This window comes from Pan paniscus, chromosome 7 (genome assembly GCF_029289425.2).
Source record: "Pan paniscus chromosome 7, NHGRI_mPanPan1-v2.0_pri, whole genome shotgun sequence".
Classification (NCBI taxonomy): domain Eukaryota; kingdom Metazoa; phylum Chordata; class Mammalia; order Primates; family Hominidae; genus Pan; species Pan paniscus.
This window is the reverse complement of record NC_073256.2, coordinates 140,456,335-140,478,433: the sequence shown is the minus strand read 5'-3', so window position 1 is coordinate 140,478,433 and position 22,099 is coordinate 140,456,335. Positions and strand designations below refer to the sequence as shown.

Genomic DNA, 22,099 nt, shown 5'->3' with positions numbered 1-22,099 from the left:
TGGTGGTGTTTGAGCCACAAATACAACACATGGATATCTGTCTGCATTTATAGCTCTCAACTCACCATAAATCTATAACTGCAAGCACCAGACGTTTTCATGACGTTTGCTAATATAGTTGTGCCTGATCATTAACATTAAATCTATATTATAGTAGAAGTTAGTTTCCTTTTTTTCTCATTATATCACAATTAGGGCATTATATTTATTTTATTGGAGTTGTAATTTATAACCTATGGTTTTCATTGTGGCATTGGGATAGCAAATATTTTAAAAGACAGCATTTGGCCTGATAGGGTTGAGCACCACTCCTCTGGGGGAAGTGTGTTCCAGGCTAAAGGTACAGCAATCACATGAATGCCTTGAACTGTCCAATGCAGGGAAGGTATTGAGGCTGGAGCAGAGTGACAAGGGAAAAGTGAGAGGTCACAGAAATTGCCAAGGTTCACATCATATAGGGCCTGGAAGGTCATGGTAAGGACCTTGCATCATGCTTTCCACTCTAGCTAGAATAAAATGCAATGTGGCTTTGAGCAAGAGAGTGACAGGGTCTCATTTAGGCTCCTGTGGGATTGCAGACTGCAGAGGGGTGCAATGGAAGCAGGGATACCAATTGGAAGTCCACTGCAGAAGTCCAGGCACTAAGGACGGGTGCGGTGGCTTACTCCTGCAATCCCAGAACTTTTGGAGGCTGAGGCAGGTGGATCACCTGAGGTGGGGAGTTTGAGACCAGCCTGACCAATATGGTGAAACCCCGTCTCTACTAAAAATACAAAAATTAGTCAGGCTGTGGTGGCATGCACCTGTAATCCCAGTTACTCAGGAGGCTGAGGCAGGAGAATCGCTTGAACCTGGGAGGCGGAGGTTGCAGTGAGCCAAGATTGCACCACTGGACTCCAGTCTGGGTGACAGACGGAGATCCTGTTTCAAAAAAAAAAAAAAAAAAAAAAGTCCCGACACCAGCATGATAGTAGTTGGGCCAGGGGGTAGCTCAGTGGAAAAGTTGGGAAGTGGTTTAATTTGGGACATATTTTGAAGGTGGAGAGGTCAGGATTTGCTCACGAAATCTATTTAGTCTTGTGTGAGGAGCCATAAAATCCAGGCTCTACCTGGGCGGAACTTATACTCTAGAGGAGGAGACAGCTACTACACACACAAACAGTTATCAAACTATGTTCTAAGTGCAATGATGGTGATTTGTGCAGGGTATTCTAGGAGTACAGAGGAAGTTGGTGGTGGGTATTTAACCTAGCCTGGGTGGTGGTGACTGGGATAAGGGTAGGGAAAAGTTCTAGGATGAATCATAATTCATTGCAGTCAACAAGCTTTTATTGAGCACCTACTATGTACCGGGCACAGTCCTAGGCACTGGGGACACAAAAGTGATCAAAACAAAGTCCCTGTCCTCATGGAGCTCACATTCTAGAGGGCATGATCTGAGACCCTCTTCTTGTTTTGTTTGGTTTTTCTCTAGAGACAGAGTCTTGCTCTGTTGCTGAGGCTGGAGTGCAGTGTTGTGATCATGGCTTGCTGCAGCCTCGACCTCCTGGGCTCAGGTGATCCTCCCACTTCAGCCTCCCAAGTAGCTGGGACTATAGGCACATACCATAATGCTTGCTAATTAAAAAAAATTCTTTTTTTGTAGAGATGGGGTCTTGCTATATTATGCAGGTTGGCTCTTCCTGTTTTTGGTGAAAGCAATTTATATATATATATATATATATATATAGTATATATGTAACATAACTCATTGGTGTTGTAAAGCTATAGTCATAGGATTCTGGAATGCCATTCTCTTGGGGCATCTGACTGTTTTCAGAGAGAAAGAAAGAGGAAGGGGAGGGAAGGGCTTTGACTTGAGTAGGAGGAAGGGCAGGCAGGACTGGAATGAGACTTTTATTTTTATTTATTTATTTATTTATTTTGAGATGGAGTCTTGCTCTGTCACCCAGGCTGCAGTGCAGTGGCGTGATCTCAGCTCACTGTAACCTCTGCCTCCCAGGTTCAAGCAATTCTCCTGCCTCAGCCTCCCAAGTAGCTGGGATTATAGGTGCCCACCACCATGCCCAGCTAATTTTTGTTTTTAGTCGAGATGGGGTTTTACCATATTGGCCAAGCTGGTCTCAAACTTCTGACCTCAGGTGATCCACCCGCCTTGGCCTCCCAAAGTACTGGGATTACAGGTGTGAGCCACTGTGCTTGGCCCAGAGTCACCTTTCTAAGGTGAAAAGCAACATGGCAATATGAAGTACGTGGGCAGATCTGGATTTTTTTGGGCCTAAAGTTTATACAGTTTGGAGGACCTACTTCAAGAAACATCATATAAAATTATGAATACAGGGCTGGGCATGGTGGCTCATGTTTGTAACCCCAGCACTTTGGGAGGCCGAGGGGGGGAGGTCACTTGAGGTCAGGAGTTTGAGACCAGCCTGGTCAACATGGTGAAACCCATCTCTACTAAAAATATAAAAATTAGCTGGGCATGGTTGCAGGTGCCTGTAATCCTAGCTACTTGGGAGACTGAAGCACGCGCATCGCTTGAACCCAGAAGGCAGAAGTTGCAGTGAGCCGAGATCACACCACTGCATGCCAGCCTGGGCAACCTGGGCAACAGAGTGAAAACTCTGTCTCAAAAAAAAAAAAAAAATTCACAAAGTTTTGCACAGAGCCTTGGAAAGGCCTGTGCAAGTGAGGGGTCCTGTAGCCTAAGTTTGATTAGGTTCACAATCACACCACCTCTGGGAGGAAGAGTCATTGAGCTGTTAATGTCTTTTTATTTTAAATCCTACTCCTGGAAATCAGTTCAACAAAAGGATCGAGAGGCAGTGTGGCCTAGTGGGTAAGAACAGTAAAAGACAAGGTCCTTTCAATAACCTACAGTGTCCCCCATGATTCCAGTGACTCTCTCCTTCCTTTGTCTCTTGACCCTCCATCCCCACTCTCGCTCCACTCAGCCACATGGGTCTTCGTGTTTAAGGTCTCCATGCCAGCCACATTCCCACCTCAAGGTCTTTGCCATTCCTTCTATCTGAAGTATTCTTCCTCCAGATCTCCACACTGCTTGCTCTTTCACCACCCTGAGACGTGTACTCAATATCTTCTGAGTTTGCAGTGAGGCCTTCCCTCACCAGCCCAAATCTCCTTTTCTTCTTTTTTCTTTTCCTATTCCTATTGCCAGTTTACCTACTGTACATGTTACTTTTTTTTTTTTTTTTTTTGAGAGGAGTTTTGCTCTTGTTGCCTAGGCTGGAGTGCAATGGCGTGATCTCAGCTCACTGCAAACTTCACCTCCCGAGTTCAAGTGATTCTCCTGCCTCAGCCTCCTGAGTAGCTGGGATTACAGGCGCATGCCACCATGCCTGGTTAATTTTTGTATTTTCAGTAGAGATGGGGTTTCCCCATGTTGGCCAGGCTGGTCTCGAACTCCTGACCTCAGGTGATCTGCCCACCTTGGCCTCCCAAAAGTGCTGGGATCACAGGCGTGAGCCACCGCGCCCAGCCTGTACATCTTACTTTTATCTCTTTCTGTTGTCTTTCTGCCTCCTCTAGAATGTAAGTTCCAAGAGGGTGGAGATAATTGTCAGTTTAGTTCACTGTTTAGAACTGTTATTGGTATATAACAAGCACTGGACAAAAGCATTGCTGAATAAATGAATGAAAGAGCACCACCTTTGGGCTGGGCGTGGTGGCTCATGCCTGTAGTCCCAGCGCTTTGGGAGGCCGAGGCGTGCGGATCACTTGAGGCCAGGGGTTTGGAACCAGCCTGGCCAACATAGCGAAACCCTGTCTCTACTAAAAATACAAAAAAGTAGCCAGGCATGGTGGTGGACACCTGTAATTCTGGCTACTTGGCAGGCTGAGGCAGGAGGATTGCTTGAACCCAGGAGGCGGAGTTTGCAGTGAGCCGAGATTGCGCCACTGGCACTCCAGCCTGGGTGACAGAAGCGAGAGGGAGACGCTGTCTCAAGAAAAAAAAAAAAGCACCACCTTTGGCTTTAAATAGATCTGGGTTGAAGTTTTATATATGCACCTGCCGGCAAGTGCCAAGTTACTTAACTTCTCTGAGGCTGTTTCTTCATTTGTAAATGGAAATAAAAGTACTTCATAGGGTTGAAGCATTGTTGTAAAGACTAATTAAAACCATGCCCATAAAGGGCATAGCTGAGTGCCAATCAAACTGTAGACACTCAGCAAATGTTAGATATTAGTAAATAAAAAAGTTAGCTATTAGTATAAAATGTATATGCATAAAGGTATTCATTATAGAACTATATATAGTATTTAAAAACAGGTATCAGAAAAAGGAAAATGGTCAAAAGATTCTGCCACATCACTAGTAGAATATTAGTCATTAAAATGATTATTAAGACTTTGTAGAAAGAGAAAGCCTTTAAAAATAATTATTTAAATAATATTATTAATAAATTAATAATAAATTTAATAAATATTCAATATTATTTAAAAATAATAAATATTTTTAAAAGCCAGTCAAATTTAGCAGTAGGGGGTTGTATACCAACTTTAGTGACACTAATGTTAATAAGTTCTGATAAATCACTACCATCGGACCAGCCAGAAAGCCTTTGAATGTAAAGTTACAAGAAAAGACCAGACATGCCTGGCCTACCGTTGCTCTGATTTAAACTTCAGTGTTTCTAATGGCCGAAGTTGTATTCCAGAGCATTCACTTTCTATGAATTCTAGAGCACAACTTAGAAATAAACACTGCCAGGCCGGGCGCGGTGGCTCACGCCTGTAATCCCAGCACTTTGTGAGGCCGAGGCGGGCAGATCATGAGGTCAGGAGATTGAGACCATCTTAGCTAACACGGTGAAACCCCGTCTCTACTAAAAATACAAAAAATTAGCCAGGCGTGCTGGCGGACGCCTGTAGTCTCAGCTACTAGGGAGGCTGTGGCAGGAGAATCGCTTGAACCCGGGAGGCGGAGCTTGCAGTGAGCGGAGATCGCGCCACTGCACTCCAGCCTGGGCGACAGAGCAAGACTCCGTCTCACAAAAAAAAAAAAAAAAAAAAAAAAAAAAGAAATAAACACTGCCAGATATTGGGTGTACATTTTTCTTGTTCTTGTCTTTTTCTCATGCACGTGTACTTTTAAGTTTATCAGAGAAACTTTCCTTAGCCCTCCACCTAAGCCAGATAACCCCTGTTTTCTTTCACTGTACCTTGGTTATGAGTAGTGGGTACAAAACAATGGTGGTGGTAGTAGAGGGAAATAAACAGAATAAACCTCAGGCAATATCGTCAAGTATTATCTGTTATTTATATAAATATCTAGCTTTTATATCAAAATTATCTTTTTGTAAGGCTGTATCAATTTATATTCCCACCAGCTGTGTTCTTCGTATATTTGCTATCCACTGGTTCCCAAATGTTGTATACTCTCATTACACTGTGGAATATTTAATGCCTTTTTGTTATGCAAAAACCGTTTTTATTAATTAACATCAAGGATATGGTGCTGACAAATATTCTCTAAAATTATGGAATGTTGGAAACTCTGCTGTCTGACATTCTTTCCGTGTGAATGGAACATCCCATTCTTGTCCAGAGCATCTGAGCCATACAGGTCACTTTGACACAGGATTTTCAATACAGGTACAAAGCTTTAGATAGAGTTTTCAGACCCAACGTTTCACATTTGTCTTCACTTTGAGATTTCCAAGGAAAGAGCCTGCTTCCTACTCAGGTCTGATGTTAACCTGATGCTACACATAGCTCTGCTTTGCTTCGAGTCTATCAAACACTGCTCCAGTTAATTCTTACCAAAAATTCCCCCCATTCCCATAACCCAATAATGACACTTCCGTTTGATGAGAGGCATTGAGGTTCCTCTGGAGTGCAGTCTCCCTTGCTGCAGCAAGTTAATAAATCTAACTTTGTTGACTACAGGTTTGTTCCTGGTGCTCTTTATTGGAAGACTTTAACAATCTTAAACTGTAGGCCCCAAATCCCAAAACAACGGGAAACTCTACTCAGTATCTTTTCTTTTTTTCTTTTTTTTGAGATGGAGTCTGGCTCTTGTCCCCCAGGCTGGAGTGCAATGGTGCGATCTTGGCTCGCTGCAACCTCCACCTCCCGGGTTCAAGCGATTCTCCTGCCTCAGCCTCCCAAGTAGCTGGGACTACAGGCGCCCTCCACCACACCCGGCTAATTTTTGTATTTTTAGTAGAGACGGGGTTTCATCATGTTGGCCAGGCTGGTCTCGAACTCCCGACCTCGTGATCCGCCCGCCTCGGCCTCCCAAAGTGTTGGGATTACAGGCGTGAGCCACCGCGCCCGGCCAGTATCTTTTCTTAAAGATTCCTTCTTATACAAGATGAATTAGATAAGATGGATCATTTTGGCTTTTAGTTACTCCAACATTCCAACCTAGTTAGAGCGGCTTTTCTCTGTGCATGGAAAATTCTTCCCCCAGATCTCTGGCCTGGCTGGCCCAGTTCATACCTAAGGTAGCCATCTGTCCTCACACTGCCGCACCCCCACCCCGTCACTCCACCTCATCATCTCATTTCATTTTCCTATTTTTCTAATCACTCTCTGAGATTATCTTACTTCATTATCTATTTGTTTATAAATTATCCCAATGAGGATGTTGAGATCAGGAGAGAGGGTACCACGACAGCGCTGACAGCCGCAGCTGCCCAGTGTCTAGAACTGTGCCCAACAAACACTTGTGGAATGAGTGAGCAGACGAGGAACTAGACACTTCGTTTGCCTTCGTTCCCTTTAAATACCCTCCAGGTGGATCCAGCCGCATTAAAACTCTGAGAACTAGGTGAATGGCATTTGGCCTCGCCACTGGCCGGAGCGTTTGCCGTTGCTCCAGGCAACCACTGTTTTCCCACCAGTCGTGTCGTCGGTCTACCTGGCTCCGCCCCCCAGGACGCCGCGCCTCGGCCGGGCGGTAAAATCGGCGCTTACCCTTTAAGCGGCGGGACTTCTGGTCACGTCGTCCGCGGTCGCCGGAAGGGGAAGTTTCGCCTCAGAAAGCTGCCTAGCTGGTCCGAATTCGGTGGCGCCACGTCCGCCCGTCTCCGCCTTCTGCATCGCGGCTTCGGCGGCTTCCACCTAGACACCTAACAGTCGCTGAGCCGGCCGCGTCGTGAGGGGGTCGGCACGGGGAGTTGGGCGGTCGTGTGCATCTTGGCTACCTGTGGGTCGAAGATGTCGGACATCGGAGACTGGTTCAGGAGCATCCCGGCGATCACGCGCTATTGGTTCGCCGCCACCGTCGCGGTGCCCTTGGTCGGCAAACTCGGCCTCATCAGCCCGGCCTACCTCTTCCTCTGGCCCGAAGCCTTCCTTTATCGCTTTCAGGTACTTACCGGAGACAGGGGGCGTGGAGACTACAGGCCCCAGGAGGCCCAGCGGCGGCTAAGCGTAGGCTGGCATGTTGCGGGCGCGCGGTGCCTGCTGGGATTTGTAGTGCGTCCGGCGCCGGCGGTGTAGGGCGGGGTCCTTTGGGCCCGGGGAGGCTCTGGGATCTGGAGCGGGGTGCTGGATAGCTGGAGTTGTGGGCTGGCCTGGTGGGGAGGGGTTGACTTCACTAGTATAGTGAGATTGTGCTTCCCGCTCTTCGCACTCAGTGAAGGAAGCAGTGAGATTAGTCGTTGGTAGTTGTCAATCTGTTGGACGCTGGCGATTAGGTCCGCCTGGAGCATTGTCGTCTGACCTCCCTCTGTCACCCACGTGGGTGGCCTGTAGGTGTCAACTTCACCAACTTATAGCTGAGTTCCTTTCACGTTAATGGAGTTTTTTTGTTTTGTTTTTCCTATAGGAGTGACTTAAAGTCAGAAATACAAAGAACGAGTGTATTGTTCTGCATTTCCCTCTAGCCCTAATTTAGTGTCCCCCACGTAGTAATAGAATGTACGAAGGAATGGGCAAAAAGTACATTTGTCCAGAAATGGAAGGCCTTGTTATTTTCTTAAGCATGAAGGAAACAGTCCAGAGTAACATTTCTGTCAAGAGAGTGCCAGTTTTCTGAAAGTTATCTGTATTCACCAATTTCTGATTTAAAACTTCAGTCAGTGGCAGGTCAGATAGCAAGATCTGGCATTAATTTCAGCCCTTTACTTGGCCTATGGATAACATTTTCTTGTCTTTCCCTGTCTTCACTGGGTATTACTTCTTGGTTTCCTTTGCTGGTTCCTTATCTTCCTGACTTTTAAATGTTAGGATGTGCCTTGGGAATCAGTTATAGGACCTTTTCTATAGACTCTCCCTAGCTTTAGGTGGTCTCATTCATTCAGCCTCAGGGCTTTACATACTTTCTATAAACTGGAGATTCTGAAATGTAAATATAAATATCTTCAGTCCAGATCTGTCTCCCTATTTCCAGATTTGTGCATCCAGCAGTTACTTGAAATCACGACTTGGATGACTAAGAGTCATCTTCATCTTAACGTGTCCAAAACTGAATCCCCTTTCCCCCTTTGCCTTAGAAGTGAATAGCAACTCCGTTATTAGAGGAGCTGAAGTTAATTGTCGGAGTCATCTTTTATTTTTCTTGTTTTTCTCACACCCCACAATCTGTCAGCAAATCCTATTGACTCTACTTGAGACATATATCCAGAATACAATGCCTTTTCATTCTCCATTGCAAGCCATTATCACTGCAATCTGGTTCCTTTCCATCTTTTCTCTAGACAGCTAGAGTGATCCTTTTAAAACCTACATCAAGTCCTGTCTTTCCTCTGTCCAGAATCCTACCATGTCTTCTTAATGAGTAAAATCCAAGTCCTTTCAGTGGCCTGCAAGGCCCCTGCTGCCTCTCTGACCTCATCTCCTACTACTCTCCAACTTGTACCTTAGGCTCCACAATGAGATCCTTGCTGTTACTTCAGTGCTTATCTGGATCTCTCCTCAGGGCCTTTGCACATGTTGTTTCTCTGCCTGAGGAAGATAACCGTGGCTCAATTGTTTACCTCCTAACCTTCTTCAGATCTCTGCCCAAATGCCATCTTGTTGACAAGGCCTTCTCTGATGGCCGTACATAAAATAGCCCATCCTTCACTCCACTCCCTTATCCCTTATCCTTCATTTTTCTTTCTTTCTTTTTTTTGGAGACGGAGTCTCGCTCTGTTGCCCAGGCTGGAGTGTATATGGCGCAATCTTGGTTCACTGCAACCTCTGTCTCCTGGGTTCAAGCGGTTCTCTGTCTCAGCCTCCCAAGTAGCTGGAATTACAGGTGCACGCCACCATGCCCAGCTAATTTTTGTATTTTAGTAGAGACGGGGTTTCGCCATGTTGGCCAGACTGGTCTTGAACTCCTGACCTCAGGTGATCCACCCGCCTCAGCCTCTCAAAGTGCTGGGATTAGAGGCGTGAGCCACTGAGCCTGGCCTTATCCTTCATTTTTCTTGCTACATATTATCCTTTGGTATTTATTAGTCTGCTTCCCCTCAGAGAATAAGGCTCCATGAGAGCCGTTCACCACTGTCCTTGTTACCTAGAATAGTGCCTGGGACATAGTAGGTGCTTATATATTAACTGAGTTGTTGGAAGTAATTGGGCACTTGCTGTGTGCTGGGCACTGGGGTACAATAGTAAATAGGACTGAAAAGGTTTCAGATCCTGTGAAGACATAGAGGCACGTGTTTTAAGGGGTGTAATATTTGATAGGGTGTTCCACCCAGAAAGGCCTCAGAGAAGACATTTGAAGAAATTGGAATACTGAGGAGCCAGCCAGCCAGCTTTGGGTAGATCTGGCTCTGGAGACAACCTTCCAGGAAGGACTAGTAAGTGAAAGGCTCAGAAGCAGGAGCTGGGAACAGGAAGAAGACTGGGTTGCCAGCTGGCACAGGGTCAGCTGTAGGGTGAGGATTAGTAGATGACAGCAGGGAGATAGCCAGGGCTGGGTGCAGTAAAGCTAAGATGGAAAGGTGGGTTAAAGCTAGATCATTGTTGAGCCTTGTAGGTCATGTTAAGAGGTTTGAACTTTATTTTGAGGGCACTATGAAGTCTTTGGAGCCTTGTGAACAAAGGACCGACAGATTGCCCTGACTATTCTGTGGAGTGGACTTTGTGTGTGTATGGAGGGGGTTGAAGGAGGAAGGGCTAGGTGATGAGATCAGAGAGATGAATCCAGTTAGGAGGCCAGAGAGATGGTGGTTTGGATCAGTGTGGCTGTGAAGATAGAGAAAAGGGCATAGACTTGGCAGAGGGGACGAGATTACAGCTGAACGGATATAAAGAGTGAATGGGTGAAGCGAGCAGGACTGAAAGATACTACTGTTTTCACAGGAGCAGCTGAGTGGATGGCGGAGCCCTTGACTGAGATGGGGAATGGTCAGGGATACCTGGGTTGGGAGTGGGGGCTGGTATGGATGAAGAGTTAGGTTTTGGCTGTGCTAAGTCTTGAGATGCTTTTCAGGCATCCATGTGGCGAAGCCAAGGGAACAGTTGGATATAAAAACATGACTCTGGAGTGCAGCTGGAATTGCATACTGTTCTTTGTTTATTACTTTACTAAATATTTGTTGGCTGAGAGAATGTTGTGTACTTTGTCCCTGGTGGCTTGTTGGGTAATGTGTGGTCATGGGGAGCAATGGTGGCATATTAATGTGTGAGAAGGACCTGGTCAAAACCGGCTTGTTGTCCCTGTTAGCAAAATCCTCACTTGTGTAGTGATACTAGTGACTGCACGATGTAAATAAGCACATTGTAAAGAAGCAATGTAAATAAGCCTAACAGGCTGCGGGTGTATAAGGTTAAAAGTGGTGAACTGATTAAAAAGAGTAATCGTTCTTGTCACATCTTCCACGATTTTGTCATCTTCCCTGTATTATTTCTTCTCAGCTGCCAGCAGGAGGCAGGACAGTGTACTGCCCAGGTGTGAAAAGACCAACAGCTGTACCTTGTCTTTTCTTCCTGTTACTCTGATTCTTGCCTATTTTGGACACATGTAACTTTCAGACCCACCTGGAGGAACTCATTTGCAAATGAAGCAGTCAAGGAAAAACTGCATTTGAGAGGCTGCTGTGCACGGACAGTGTGCGGTGTGCTTTAGCAGAGTTCTGCTAGAAAGTTCCTTTTTTCCTTAGAAACTGAATCTTTCACAACTTACAAAAATGGGGGAGTGATTGATTTAGAATTGTGTGCTCATGTTGGAAGTGACAAGTTATTTTTCCTCCTCAGCTCTAGATTCTTGTGTGTAGCTTGTTGGTTTAGAACGCTGAGGTTTATAACGTTATTTCTTTAGTTTGGATAGGTTGAAACAGGTGTGTGTTAAGACTCATTATACTGTTGTCTACGATTTCTCCCTATTCTGAGTCCCTCAGATTTATGTTCATCAATCAAATAGTTCACAATAATGAAATGTCTTCATATTAATCGTTGATTAACTACACAAGAGGTGGCAATTCCTGCTGCCTTTGTGTTTTCTAAGGTTATGTCTCCCAGGGCCGCCTGCATGGCTATATTTCTTCATTTCTTTGGACAAAATAACATCACCCTGTTACAACTTCCCCGAGGTCATGTCACTGAACTCTGACAGTCATCCTGAGATAAGTGTTACCCCCATTTTGTAGACAGCTTCAGTTTCAGTTTCTATTTCGTTGAGTCAAGGATAGTTCTAAGCTGTTTTGTTTAACTCCTTTGCATAATATCTACGAAAAAAATAAGTATGTAGCAAAACATTTTTGAAGGTGATTTCTTCCAAATCAATCATAGCAAATTATTTTTCCTTTTCTATTCGAGTAGAAAGGCTGTTAGATTTCAAGTAGTTGAATCATGGTCTCAAGGCCTGGCTCAGTCCCCTGCTAGTTGTGTACCCTTAGGCAAGTTATTTATCCTGTCTGAGCCTCAATTTCTTTAGGATCTGAGGATAATATCATAGCATATTAACTTTGTTCTAAGACTCCATTGATTATACGATGCACCATCAATTTAATGCAACTTTTTTGGGGGACAGGGGAGTAGAAATTACATTAAACGAGTGTATTGATTGTAAGACACTCTAATTTCAGAAACACAGGAACGAGTACCTTCAAATTGAGGAAATATGTTATCTACTTCTTGCCTCTAGTATGTAGAACACATAGAAAGATGTTTGTAATACCCAGTAAGTAGCCTGATAAATAAGCTATTCAAAAATAGTTGCCTCCTATGTGGTTGGTATGGGAAAAAAAATAGTTGCCAATTTTTATTTATCAGCCAATACTTTGTGCCTTATTTCCTTCTCTCCTGGACAGTAAGATTCTAATTTTAATTAGTAATTGAAATTGAAATGTAACTGCTGGATGATTATTCTGCTTTGTCTTAAAAGCATCCTGACTTGAAACGGGAAGATGTGAACTCTTGATTTCTCTAATTTATTTCCAGGAATAAGAAATGGTACCAACCAATTCTGTGACTCAGCCTTGTGCTTATATTTGCCAAGCTTTTGCTTATATATCACATTTAACCTGATGACAGCAACCTTAGGAGACTGATTTAAGGGTGTATTGGGGAAGAGAGACATTTCAACATAGCAGGGAGGAGAATGAACTTGGACTATAGGCTGAGCATGGAAGTTCTATATCCATCAAGGTTTGGCTATAGAACTCTAGTGGCAAGTGTTTTGGTACGTAATTTAAGATCTTTCCTTAGTAGTCCTGTCCATGTTGAACAGTTCTGCTGTGTTCTATAATAATGTTGCCCATTAGATTGTGGCTTTTTAAAAAACTTTTTATTGAGTTACAATATACAAGCAGGAAAGTGTATGTATAATAAGTTTATAGCTTGAGTTTTTAAAAATTCAAAACATGTATACAGCCAGCATTCAGATCAAGAAACAGAATCTCTAAAAGCTTTCTCCTGCTTCCTTCTGGTCACTGTCCTCTCTAAGGGTAACTATGCTCTTGATTTTTAATACCATGTATTGTTGTTGCCAGTTTTTATGCTTTTTATAGGTGGAATTATGAAGTATGTTCTCTTTTGTGTCTACCTGCTTTTATCAACATTATGAGAGTCACCCATATTGTTGCATGTGATTATAGGTTGCTCATTATGGGACCATACCACAATTTATTTACTCATTCAGCTATTAATGGACCTTTTGGGCAGTTTCCAGTTTGGCTATTATGAATGGTGCTGCTATGAACATTCTAGTACATGTCTTGGTAACATATGTACTTCTTGGTGAGGATAAATAGTAATTTCTGTTGCCTATATATCTAGGAGTAGATTTGATGGCTTCTAATTGCTCTTTTTAAAGATTAAGTGCCTTTCATTTGTTTAAATGAATGGAAGGGGCCTTTTCTTGCCTACCCGTTGTGTCTCCCCACCCAGCAAAAAAGGCCACAGTTTACTAAACTAGCATTTGTCACACAGGTGCTCATCATCCTTCTTGCTTGGTGACTGATATATACTTAAGTCCAAATCAAGTGATCCTTATTATTTCAGACAAATCCTCACTTTTCATACTTAAAAAAAAAAAAAACACTCGATTCTGGATGGCAAATTATTTCAGTAGCAGATTGTTTAGAAGATTTTAGCTAAAGGATGGCTGCAACCTACAGTCTGAAGTTGTTGGACTAATAACTGAGAAACAATGTCTTATGTGTTCTTTAAGGGTGTATATAGCAGTGAGCACATGGGCTACATGTCCTTGTTAAGTGAGGAACTCTAATTAGGGCCCAGCTTTCCTCCTGAAAAAACTGGGATCATTATGGGCCTGGCCTTGAGGTTGCTGTGGACTTAAAATGAGATACTCCCCCACGAGTCCTCTCAGTAAGTGTGAGGCAGGCAGTCCTCTGTCTGCAAGTCGTGGCTCTTTGTGCTGCAGTTGGCTGCCTCTTAGGCTTTCCAGGGTTGAAAATGGGCCTCTTCACTCCTGGCACTGAACGTAAAGCCAGTTCCTTCTCCTTACTGTTTACATATCAGGTCGAGGAAAAAATGGGATTTAGTTGGATACTTACAATGGGGATTTCCGAAATATGTTACACTGTGTCCTTCTAGAGATAAGCTGTCTTCTGGTGTTTTCAGATTATAATTTTAAAGTAACACAAAAATAATATTAAGTCTTTTAGATCAATGAAAGCAAGTATAACTCAAGGGTAGGCTTAATGAACAGGGAAAAGAAGTGAGATATTTTGACAGACACTGATTTCCAAAGAACAGGTGCAAACAGTGACTAAAAATAGTCTTATGTCATCAGCATTAGAGAAAATGTAGTCAGACAAAAACGAGGTTTCTTTTCCAAAACCAGGCCTTGAGTAACTTATAGGAATATGGGGGTAGTTGAAATATGAATTTATAAAAACTGGTTAGCGGGTGTTTCTGAAAAGATTGTGATAATACAATTAACACACCCACACATATTAATTCTTTTTACATAGTATCTTTTTAATTCACTTTCTTAATTCCAACCTTTTACAAATCCTGTAAGATAAGGAAGGCAGAAGTCATAGGATAATGTCATTGGGTAGATGATGAAGCCAATTTGACGTCCATACTTTTCCAAGGGTCCAGGGCTACCTAGAGGGTTTGCTTCTGGTCTTTACTCCCAGTCCTTTTCTTAAGCACAGAGAATTAATTAGTAGGTTTACTCTGAGTCTATTTCAGGATTATACAAGTGCCTGTAGTAGTGAACACTTACACTAATTGTAATTGTACCTCATAATACTGATGCCATTTGTGAGAGGGATTGTAAAAATAGGGGCTCAGTATCACAAACTCTGGAGTCAGACTGTCTGGGATAAAATTCTAGCTTCACCACTTACTGGCTGATACTTAACCTTTTCTCATCCTGTTTCCTCATCTATGAAATCCGTCTCCTGAATCAGTGTGTGTAAATAAACTGAGTAGCACATTAATTTATTGATTTCTTTAAAAAAAATGAACTATGGAAATTGAGGCTCGGAAGTGGTGACTTATAAGCAAAAACTTAAACCCAGGTCTTCTCAAGTCATCTCCAGTTCCCTTTCCACTAAACTATCCTGTTTCTGTGATAAAGTTGTGAATGAATCAAACCAAATGTTAACCTATTTTATTTTTCTGGTTTAATACACGTTTCTTGGAAAGTCACTTTTTTGGTACGCACATCGCATTTCCCTCTACAAGGAATTAAGCTCTGAGGGTTACATTCCTGTACTTGGAGAATGGAACTGGCCAGTCTGTATGTGGCCAGTCCCCGTGACTGACGTCCTCCACTCCAGCCACACTTGAATTGTTAGCAGTACCCATTCAGTTATTGTGCTCTTGCAATTCTTGGGGCCTTTGTAACAAGTCCACATGTCCCCTCCCTTGTGCCAACCCTTTCTTCCTTTGACAGCCTTCCCCACTACTCTGAGGAATTCAGGGGCCATGTCTTTTGTGCTTGGTACATGCTAGTGTGCAATGAGATAGACACATATCTCTCACACCAAAAGCCAGCATTTTGCTGCCATTTCCAAAAGTTTAGGAAGGCCATCTGCTTCAATCACTATTTAGCATTGTTCTGGTGGGGGTGCCAGCCAGTGAATTAGATAAGAATGAAATAAGATACAAAAGTTTATTTACAGCTAGGGTTGTATGCTTGGAAAGCCCAAGAAGCTCAATTTTCTTTTTTGTTGAGACATAGTTTCGCTCTTGTTGCCCAGGCTGGAGTACAATGTCATGATCTCGGCTCACTGCAACCTCTGCCTCCTGGATTCAAGCGATTCTCCTGCCTCAGCCTCCCGAGTAGCTGGGATTACAGGCATGCGCCACCACGCCCGGCTAATTTTGTGTTTTTAGTAGAGACAAGGTTTCTCCACCTTGGTCAGGCTGGTCTCGAACTCCCGACCTCAGGTGATCTGCCCGCCTTGGCCTCCCAAAGTGCTGGGATTACAGGCATGAGCCGCTACTCCCAGCCGAAGCTCAATTTTCAATATTGTAGGCAGTAAGATACTTAGCTTTTGTGGTTAGGTATAAAAAGATAGAAAGAGATAGCTCTATAGACAACTCTAAAAGCTATGAAAAACTTCTTGGCTGGGAATTATATCAATATCACATGGATATAATAAAAGTGGTTCTAATTCATTTAGAAAAATAAAATATTGAGACTAACCAAGACAATTGTGACAATTGTTGAAGAAAAAAAGGGGGAGATATTATTTAGCTGTTTAACTTTACCAGCTATTAAAATATGTTATAAAAGGAATAGAAACTAGGCTAGGCCCAGTGGCTCATGCCTATAATCTCAGCACTTTGGGAGGCTGAGGTGGGAGCATCATTTGAGGCTGGTAGTTTGAGAGCAGTCTGGACAACATAGGGAGAGCCCGTCTCAAAAAACAAACAAACAAAATTACCAGGTGTGATGGTACATGCCTGTAGTCCTAGCCACTTGGGAGGCTGAGTGGAGAATTGCTTGAACCCAGAAATTTGAGGTTACAGTGAGCTGTGGTCAAAACACTGCGCTCCAGCCTGAGCAACAGACTGAGACCTTGTCTCAAAAAAAAAAAAAAAAATAGAAAATAGGAATTAAAATAACTTGATATTGGCATAGGAACCAATTCCAAACAGAATGGTGTTAAAATAGACCTTAATGTAAAAGAGACTAGAGTATAAACGTTCAATGAAAGTAGTTTTTCAAATAATTGGAAAAAATGTGGGTTACTCTGTAAATGGGGTTGGGAAAACTGGGTGACTGTTTAGAAAAACAGTTGGATCTCTTCCTCATTCCTTGGATGCACCTTGAAAGTGCTAAAATAAAACCATGAACACTTACATTCTTGGAGCGAAAAGACTTTCGAAACATGACACATCATGGGTACATTTGCCTACATTTAATTAAACTTTTGTATGTCAAAATATGGCAAAAACACCATGAAAGTCTAATGACAGATCAGAAAATGCTTGCAATGATGAGAAAGAGAAATTTCATAATGTATGAGGAAATGCAGCCAGGTGCGATGGCTCATGCCTGTAATCCCAGCACTTTGGGAGGCCAGGACAGGTGGATTGCTTGAGCTCAGGAATTTGAGACCAGCCTGGGCAACATCAGGAGACCCTGTGTCTACAAAAAATATAAAAATTAGCCAGGTGTGGTGGTGCATGCTGGTAGTCCCAGCTACTTGGGAGGCTGAGGTGGGAGAATCACCTGAGTCCAGGAGGTGGAGGTTGTAGTGAGCTAGGATCATGCCACTGCACTCCAGCCTGGGCATCAGAGCAAGATCCTGTCTCAGGGGGGAAAAAAAGAAATGTAAATCCAGAAGAACAAATGAATAAAGGAAATGCTCAGGTTTTTAAAACGTGAAAAGGTGCTTGACTTCTCATAATGCAAATAAAAATTAGTTTTCAGATTGGTGAATATATAATACATGAAATGGTGAGAGTATGGAGAGAATACAGGATTCATCTACTTTTTAGGAGGAAGTATAAATTGAGCAAACATTTTTGTAGGCATTTGGCAGTATCTACCAAAATAAATGGTTATGTCTGTTGCTCTAGCAGATTTATTGACAGGAACTTATTCTGTATATGCACATATAAAGAGGATATACAAGAATATTCATTGTGGCATTGTAACAGTTTAAACAAAAGTTTAGACATTCACATACAAGGAATACTATGAAGCCAATTAAAATATTTTGTAGGGAATGAACCAAGGTATAAAACAGTGCCATATAGAGTAGGATAAAGAAGAATGAGTAATAGTAACGTGTATTTCTTAGAGGAAATACAAGACACTGATCAGCTGTTGTTGGGGAACTGGGAGACTGGAGGTTGGGAATTAGGCTTGTTACTTTATTATTTAATTTATTTAAATTAAATTAAATTAAATTTTTTGAGACGGAGTTTCGCTCTTGTCACCCAGGCTGGAGTGTAGTGGCGCGATCTTGGCTTACTGCAACCTCCGCCTCCTGGGTTCAAGCGATTCTCCTGCCTCAGCCTCCCGAGTAGCTGAGATTACAGGCCCCCGCCACCTCACCTGGCTAATTTTTGTAATTTTATTGGAGGCAGGGTTTCACCATGTTGGCCTGGCTGGTCTTGAACTTTTGACCTCAGGTGATCTGCCTGCCTCAGCTTCCTAAAGTGCTGGGATTACAGGCATGAGCCACCGAACCTGGCCTGCTTGTTACTTTAGACCCTTCTTATGTTTTGTTTGTTTTTTCAGGGAAATGTTTTTAAAGAAAAAGTGCCCCTATTGCCTATTTAGTGCATTGGTTTGAATAAAAAATTGTTGTTTTACTTCTGCCTTTGAATGTGGCATTTTTGGACAAGGTTTGTCATTCCAGAATATTCTTTCCCTAAATAGAGGCATTACTGTACTGTTGGAAATTAAGCCTTTGTAATTCATTTTTTGATGTAGGCTTAATTGTATGCCTGATCTCAGCAAAGACTAACCATATACTCATATAGTATTGATTTTGTTTCAACTTGTTTAGAAATATTTGTTGCTTATTTTATGATGTCGTTTTATTCCATTGATTTGCAAAGTGATGTGATTGTATTTGGTGTGAACACTTTTCTTCAGTTGTTTTCTTGAGTTGTGTTGGTAGGATCACTTTCACACCTCTCATTGAGGAGGATGCTTTGTTAATTTTGTTTAGTTAAAAGGGAAAGAAATAACCAGGCTTACAGAAACTAACAGCTGTGTTTATTTTGATCTGGACAGATTTGGAGGCCAATCACTGCCACCTTTTATTTCCCTGTGGGTCCAGGAACTGGATTTCTTTATTTGGTCAATTTATATTTCTTATATCAGTATTCTACGCGACTTGAAACAGGTATGTTACCCATGGTTGTTTTAAGCATTGTTTCTTTCTCATTTACTAATCCATGTGTTTACTTTGGAGCAATTTGGAGGGCAGTTAGCATTACAAAAAGAAACTGCATAAGGATAGTAAATGCTCGGTGACTGTGCCAGGACTGCACCAGGCACTTAGCTTACTCAATTTTTAATCCTCACAACATCCTGAGGTATAAGTAGCAGTGTTACCATTTTATAGATGCAAAAAGTAGCAGATCAGAGGTTGACATGGCTTGTCCATCTCCTTAGTGGCTGAGCTGTGTGCCTTTCATTTATTTTGAGGGTCTCACTCATTTCTTTTGCAGCAGTCCTTGTCCTTCAGTGCAGAATTGGGCTGGAGTATATATGTCTTCTAGATTGGGGTTGAAAAACATCAATTTATGTAATTAAAAGCCTAGATTTATTCTCTAATTGAAAAACTCAACTCTAAAATACAGTATGTAGCCAAGATTTAATAATATATGGTAGTTTATCAGGTATGAGTACCAATGTAATATTTTATTTATTTATTTATTTATTTATTTATTTATTTTTTGAGACAATCTTGCTCCGTTGCCCAGGCTGGAGTGCAGTGGTGCCATCTCAGTTCACTGTAGCCTCTGCCTCTCGGGTTCAAGCAATTCTCATGCCTCAGCCTCCTGAGTAGCTGAGATTACAGACACCTGCCACCATACCCGGCTAATTTTTATATTTTTAGTAGAGACGGGGTTTTACCCTGTTGGCCAGGCTGGTCTCAAACTCCTGACCTCAAGTGATCTGTCTGCCTCGGCCTCCCAAAGTGCTGGGATTACAGGTGTGAGTCAACGTGCCCAGCCAACCTATGTAATATTATGGATAAGTTTGAAAAATCTTTTCATAAAAGTGTCTTACTGAATTGTCATTTATTTCCTACAATACCTTATATGCTGTCTGAGTCACTTATACTAAAGAAACAATACATCAATATACTGTGTTACAATATGGATATAATTTTGTTAAATTTAAATGACTTTGAAAAGGCTGACTGACTTCAGAGACTTTATAAACTTGCTGGCTGTTACCTCAGGATAGAGAACTCTGAACTACCCTTAAGTGTGTGTAAGTCAGTGCTCATATGGTTGAGAATTGCGAATCAGTCTCATCACTGCAGGGAAATAGTAGGATGGGTATTTGATGTCAAGTAACATTTTTCCTTAAATTGGCATTTGCTTTTAGGTTCTTTTTAAAAAGAAAGAAATTGTATTAATACAAAGTGTAAGGTCATAGACTATTATATTACTATTGGGAGGAACCTAGTTTATTTCCTGAGTTTTACCAAAAGATGAATTGGAGATTCAAGGAAGTGAAGTAACTTGGCAGAAGTGAAACTGACAACTAGGCCTCTCACCACCATATTAGGGGTTTGATCTTTAAATCTACCAGAATATGTGATTTTTATTCTCCTTTGTTCCAGTTGGACCCGTAATGATACCGAGTGCTTAGCAGTCTGCCTTTCTGGTATAACTTAATTGAGCATTAATTTGTTAGAGTAATTTTTTTTTTTTTTTGAGACAGGGTCTTGCTCTGTCACCCAGACTGGAGTATAGTGGCACAGTCATGGCTCCCTGCAGCCTTGACTGCCTGGGTTCAAGTGACCCTCCCACCTTAGCCTCCCTAGTAGCTACAAGTATGGGTGTTAAACCGCCACACCTGGCTGACTTTTGTATTTTTTGTAGAGATGGGGTTTCACCATGTTGCCCAGCCTGGTCTTGAACTCCTGGGCTCAAGAGATCTGCCCACCTTGACCTCCCAAAGTGCTGGGATTACAGGCGTGAGCCACTGTGCCCAGCTGGAGTAATTATTTTATATTGATAGTAAACGTTATATCAATAGTAAAATAGATTAAGTGTGGATCATCTATGATCAGTTATTTAAAATTTTATTCTGGAAAATTTTCAAACATATGCAAAAGTGGAGGGAAAAGTCAATGAACCTTTTTTCTTTTTACTGAGACCAAATTCACATAACATAAAATTCATCATTTTAACCATTTTAAGGTGTACAATTCAGTGGTCTTTAGTATATTCACAATGTTATGCAGCCATCACCACAATCTAATTCCAGAACATTTTCATCATTCCCTAAAAAAGCCAAAGCAGTCACTCTTTACCTCCCACTTTCCCTCCTCCCAGCCTTTGGCAACCACTAATCTACTTTCCGTGTATATGGATTTACCTATTCAGGACATTTCATATGTCCTTTGGTGACTGGCTTCTTTCACTTTGCACAATGTTTTTAAGGTTCATCCCTGTCATAGTGTGTGTCAGTACGAACCCCTCCTTAACCATCTAATGGTTATCACCTCTAATAGTTATCTCATAGCCAATCTTGTTTTATTTATATCTATCGCTGTCCTCCACCCCTGATTATTTGAAGCAAAATGCCAGGCATTTCATTTGTAAATATTTCAGAATTTAACTCTGAACTATAAGGACTTAAAACATAATTCTAATGCTATTATTAAACCTAAATTGCAATAATTCCATGGCCACTTTTTTTTTTTTTTTTTTTTGAGATACAGTTTCACTCTGTCACCCAGTCGGGAGTGCAGTAGCGTGATCTCAGCTCACTGTAACCTCTGCCTCCTGGGTTCAAGTGATTCTTGTGCCTCAGGCTCCCGAGTAGCTGGGATTACAGGTGCATGCCCCCACATCTGGCTAATTTTTGTGTTTTTGGTAGAGATGGCATTTCGCCATGTTGGCCAGGCTGGTCTCGAACTCCTGACCTTAGGTAATCCACCTGCCTCAGCCTCCCAAAGTGCTGGGATTACAGGCGTGAGCCACTGCGCCTGGCCAATGGCCACTTTTATTTTTAATTGCCTTCTTGTGCTTTGAATCCCTTTATCCAACCCTATTACCTGGTCAGGTAATACAACAAATTGTAATGTTATTCTCCCTGAATACCAATTTAGGACAAATTTGTGGGATTATTAGGTCATTGGTCTCTTTTATTTGCTTTGATTTTTATAAGTTGCCCCCTCATTCCCTACTCAACAACTACAGAGCATTTTGAAAGGCTTGAGCTGAGAGGCATTTTTTAACAGCTTTATTGAGGTGTAATTCACATATGGTACAACGTACCCATTTAAAGTATACACAATTCATTGGTTTTTAGTATATTGACAGAGTTGTACAGTCATTATCACACCCATTTTTGTAATATTTCACCACCCCCAAAAGAAACCCTACCATTAGCAGCCATTCTCCCTTTTCATTTAATCCCTTCCTCCCCCACACCCTTAGGAGACCACTAATTTTTTTTTTTTTTTTTTTTTTTTGAGGCAGGGTCTCACTCTGTCGCCCAGGCTGGAGTGCAGTGGCACTGTCTTGGCTCTTTGCAACCTCTGCATCTCGAGTTCAAGCA

The 22,099-nt window shown here is 42.2% G+C and overlaps 2 protein-coding genes across 5 annotated transcripts in view; one reads left to right on the top strand and one right to left on the bottom strand.

Moving 5' to 3' along the window:
- The window catches only part of TBC1D31 (TBC1 domain family member 31), a 123,009-nt gene extending 115,928 nt beyond the window's left edge, over window positions 1-7,081 (bottom strand). For all 3 annotated transcript variants that reach the window (XM_034966551.3, XM_055116898.2, XM_055116896.2), the window contains exon 1: window positions 6,943-7,081. The gene's annotated coding sequence lies outside the window, so the exon portion shown is untranslated. The remainder of the gene's footprint in view (window positions 1-6,942) is intronic.
- The window catches only part of DERL1 (derlin 1), a 28,990-nt gene continuing 13,873 nt past the window's right edge, over window positions 6,983-22,099 (top strand). The window contains exons 1-2 of one of the 2 annotated variants that reach the window (XM_003820489.5): window positions 6,983-7,338; window positions 18,584-18,695. In XM_003820489.5, the coding sequence (XP_003820537.1) occupies window positions 7,186-7,338; window positions 18,584-18,695 (265 nt within the window). In that variant the 5' untranslated portion in view covers window positions 6,983-7,185. The remainder of the gene's footprint in view (window positions 7,339-18,583; window positions 18,696-22,099) is intronic. The other variant, XM_034966559.3, reaches the window with a different exon arrangement.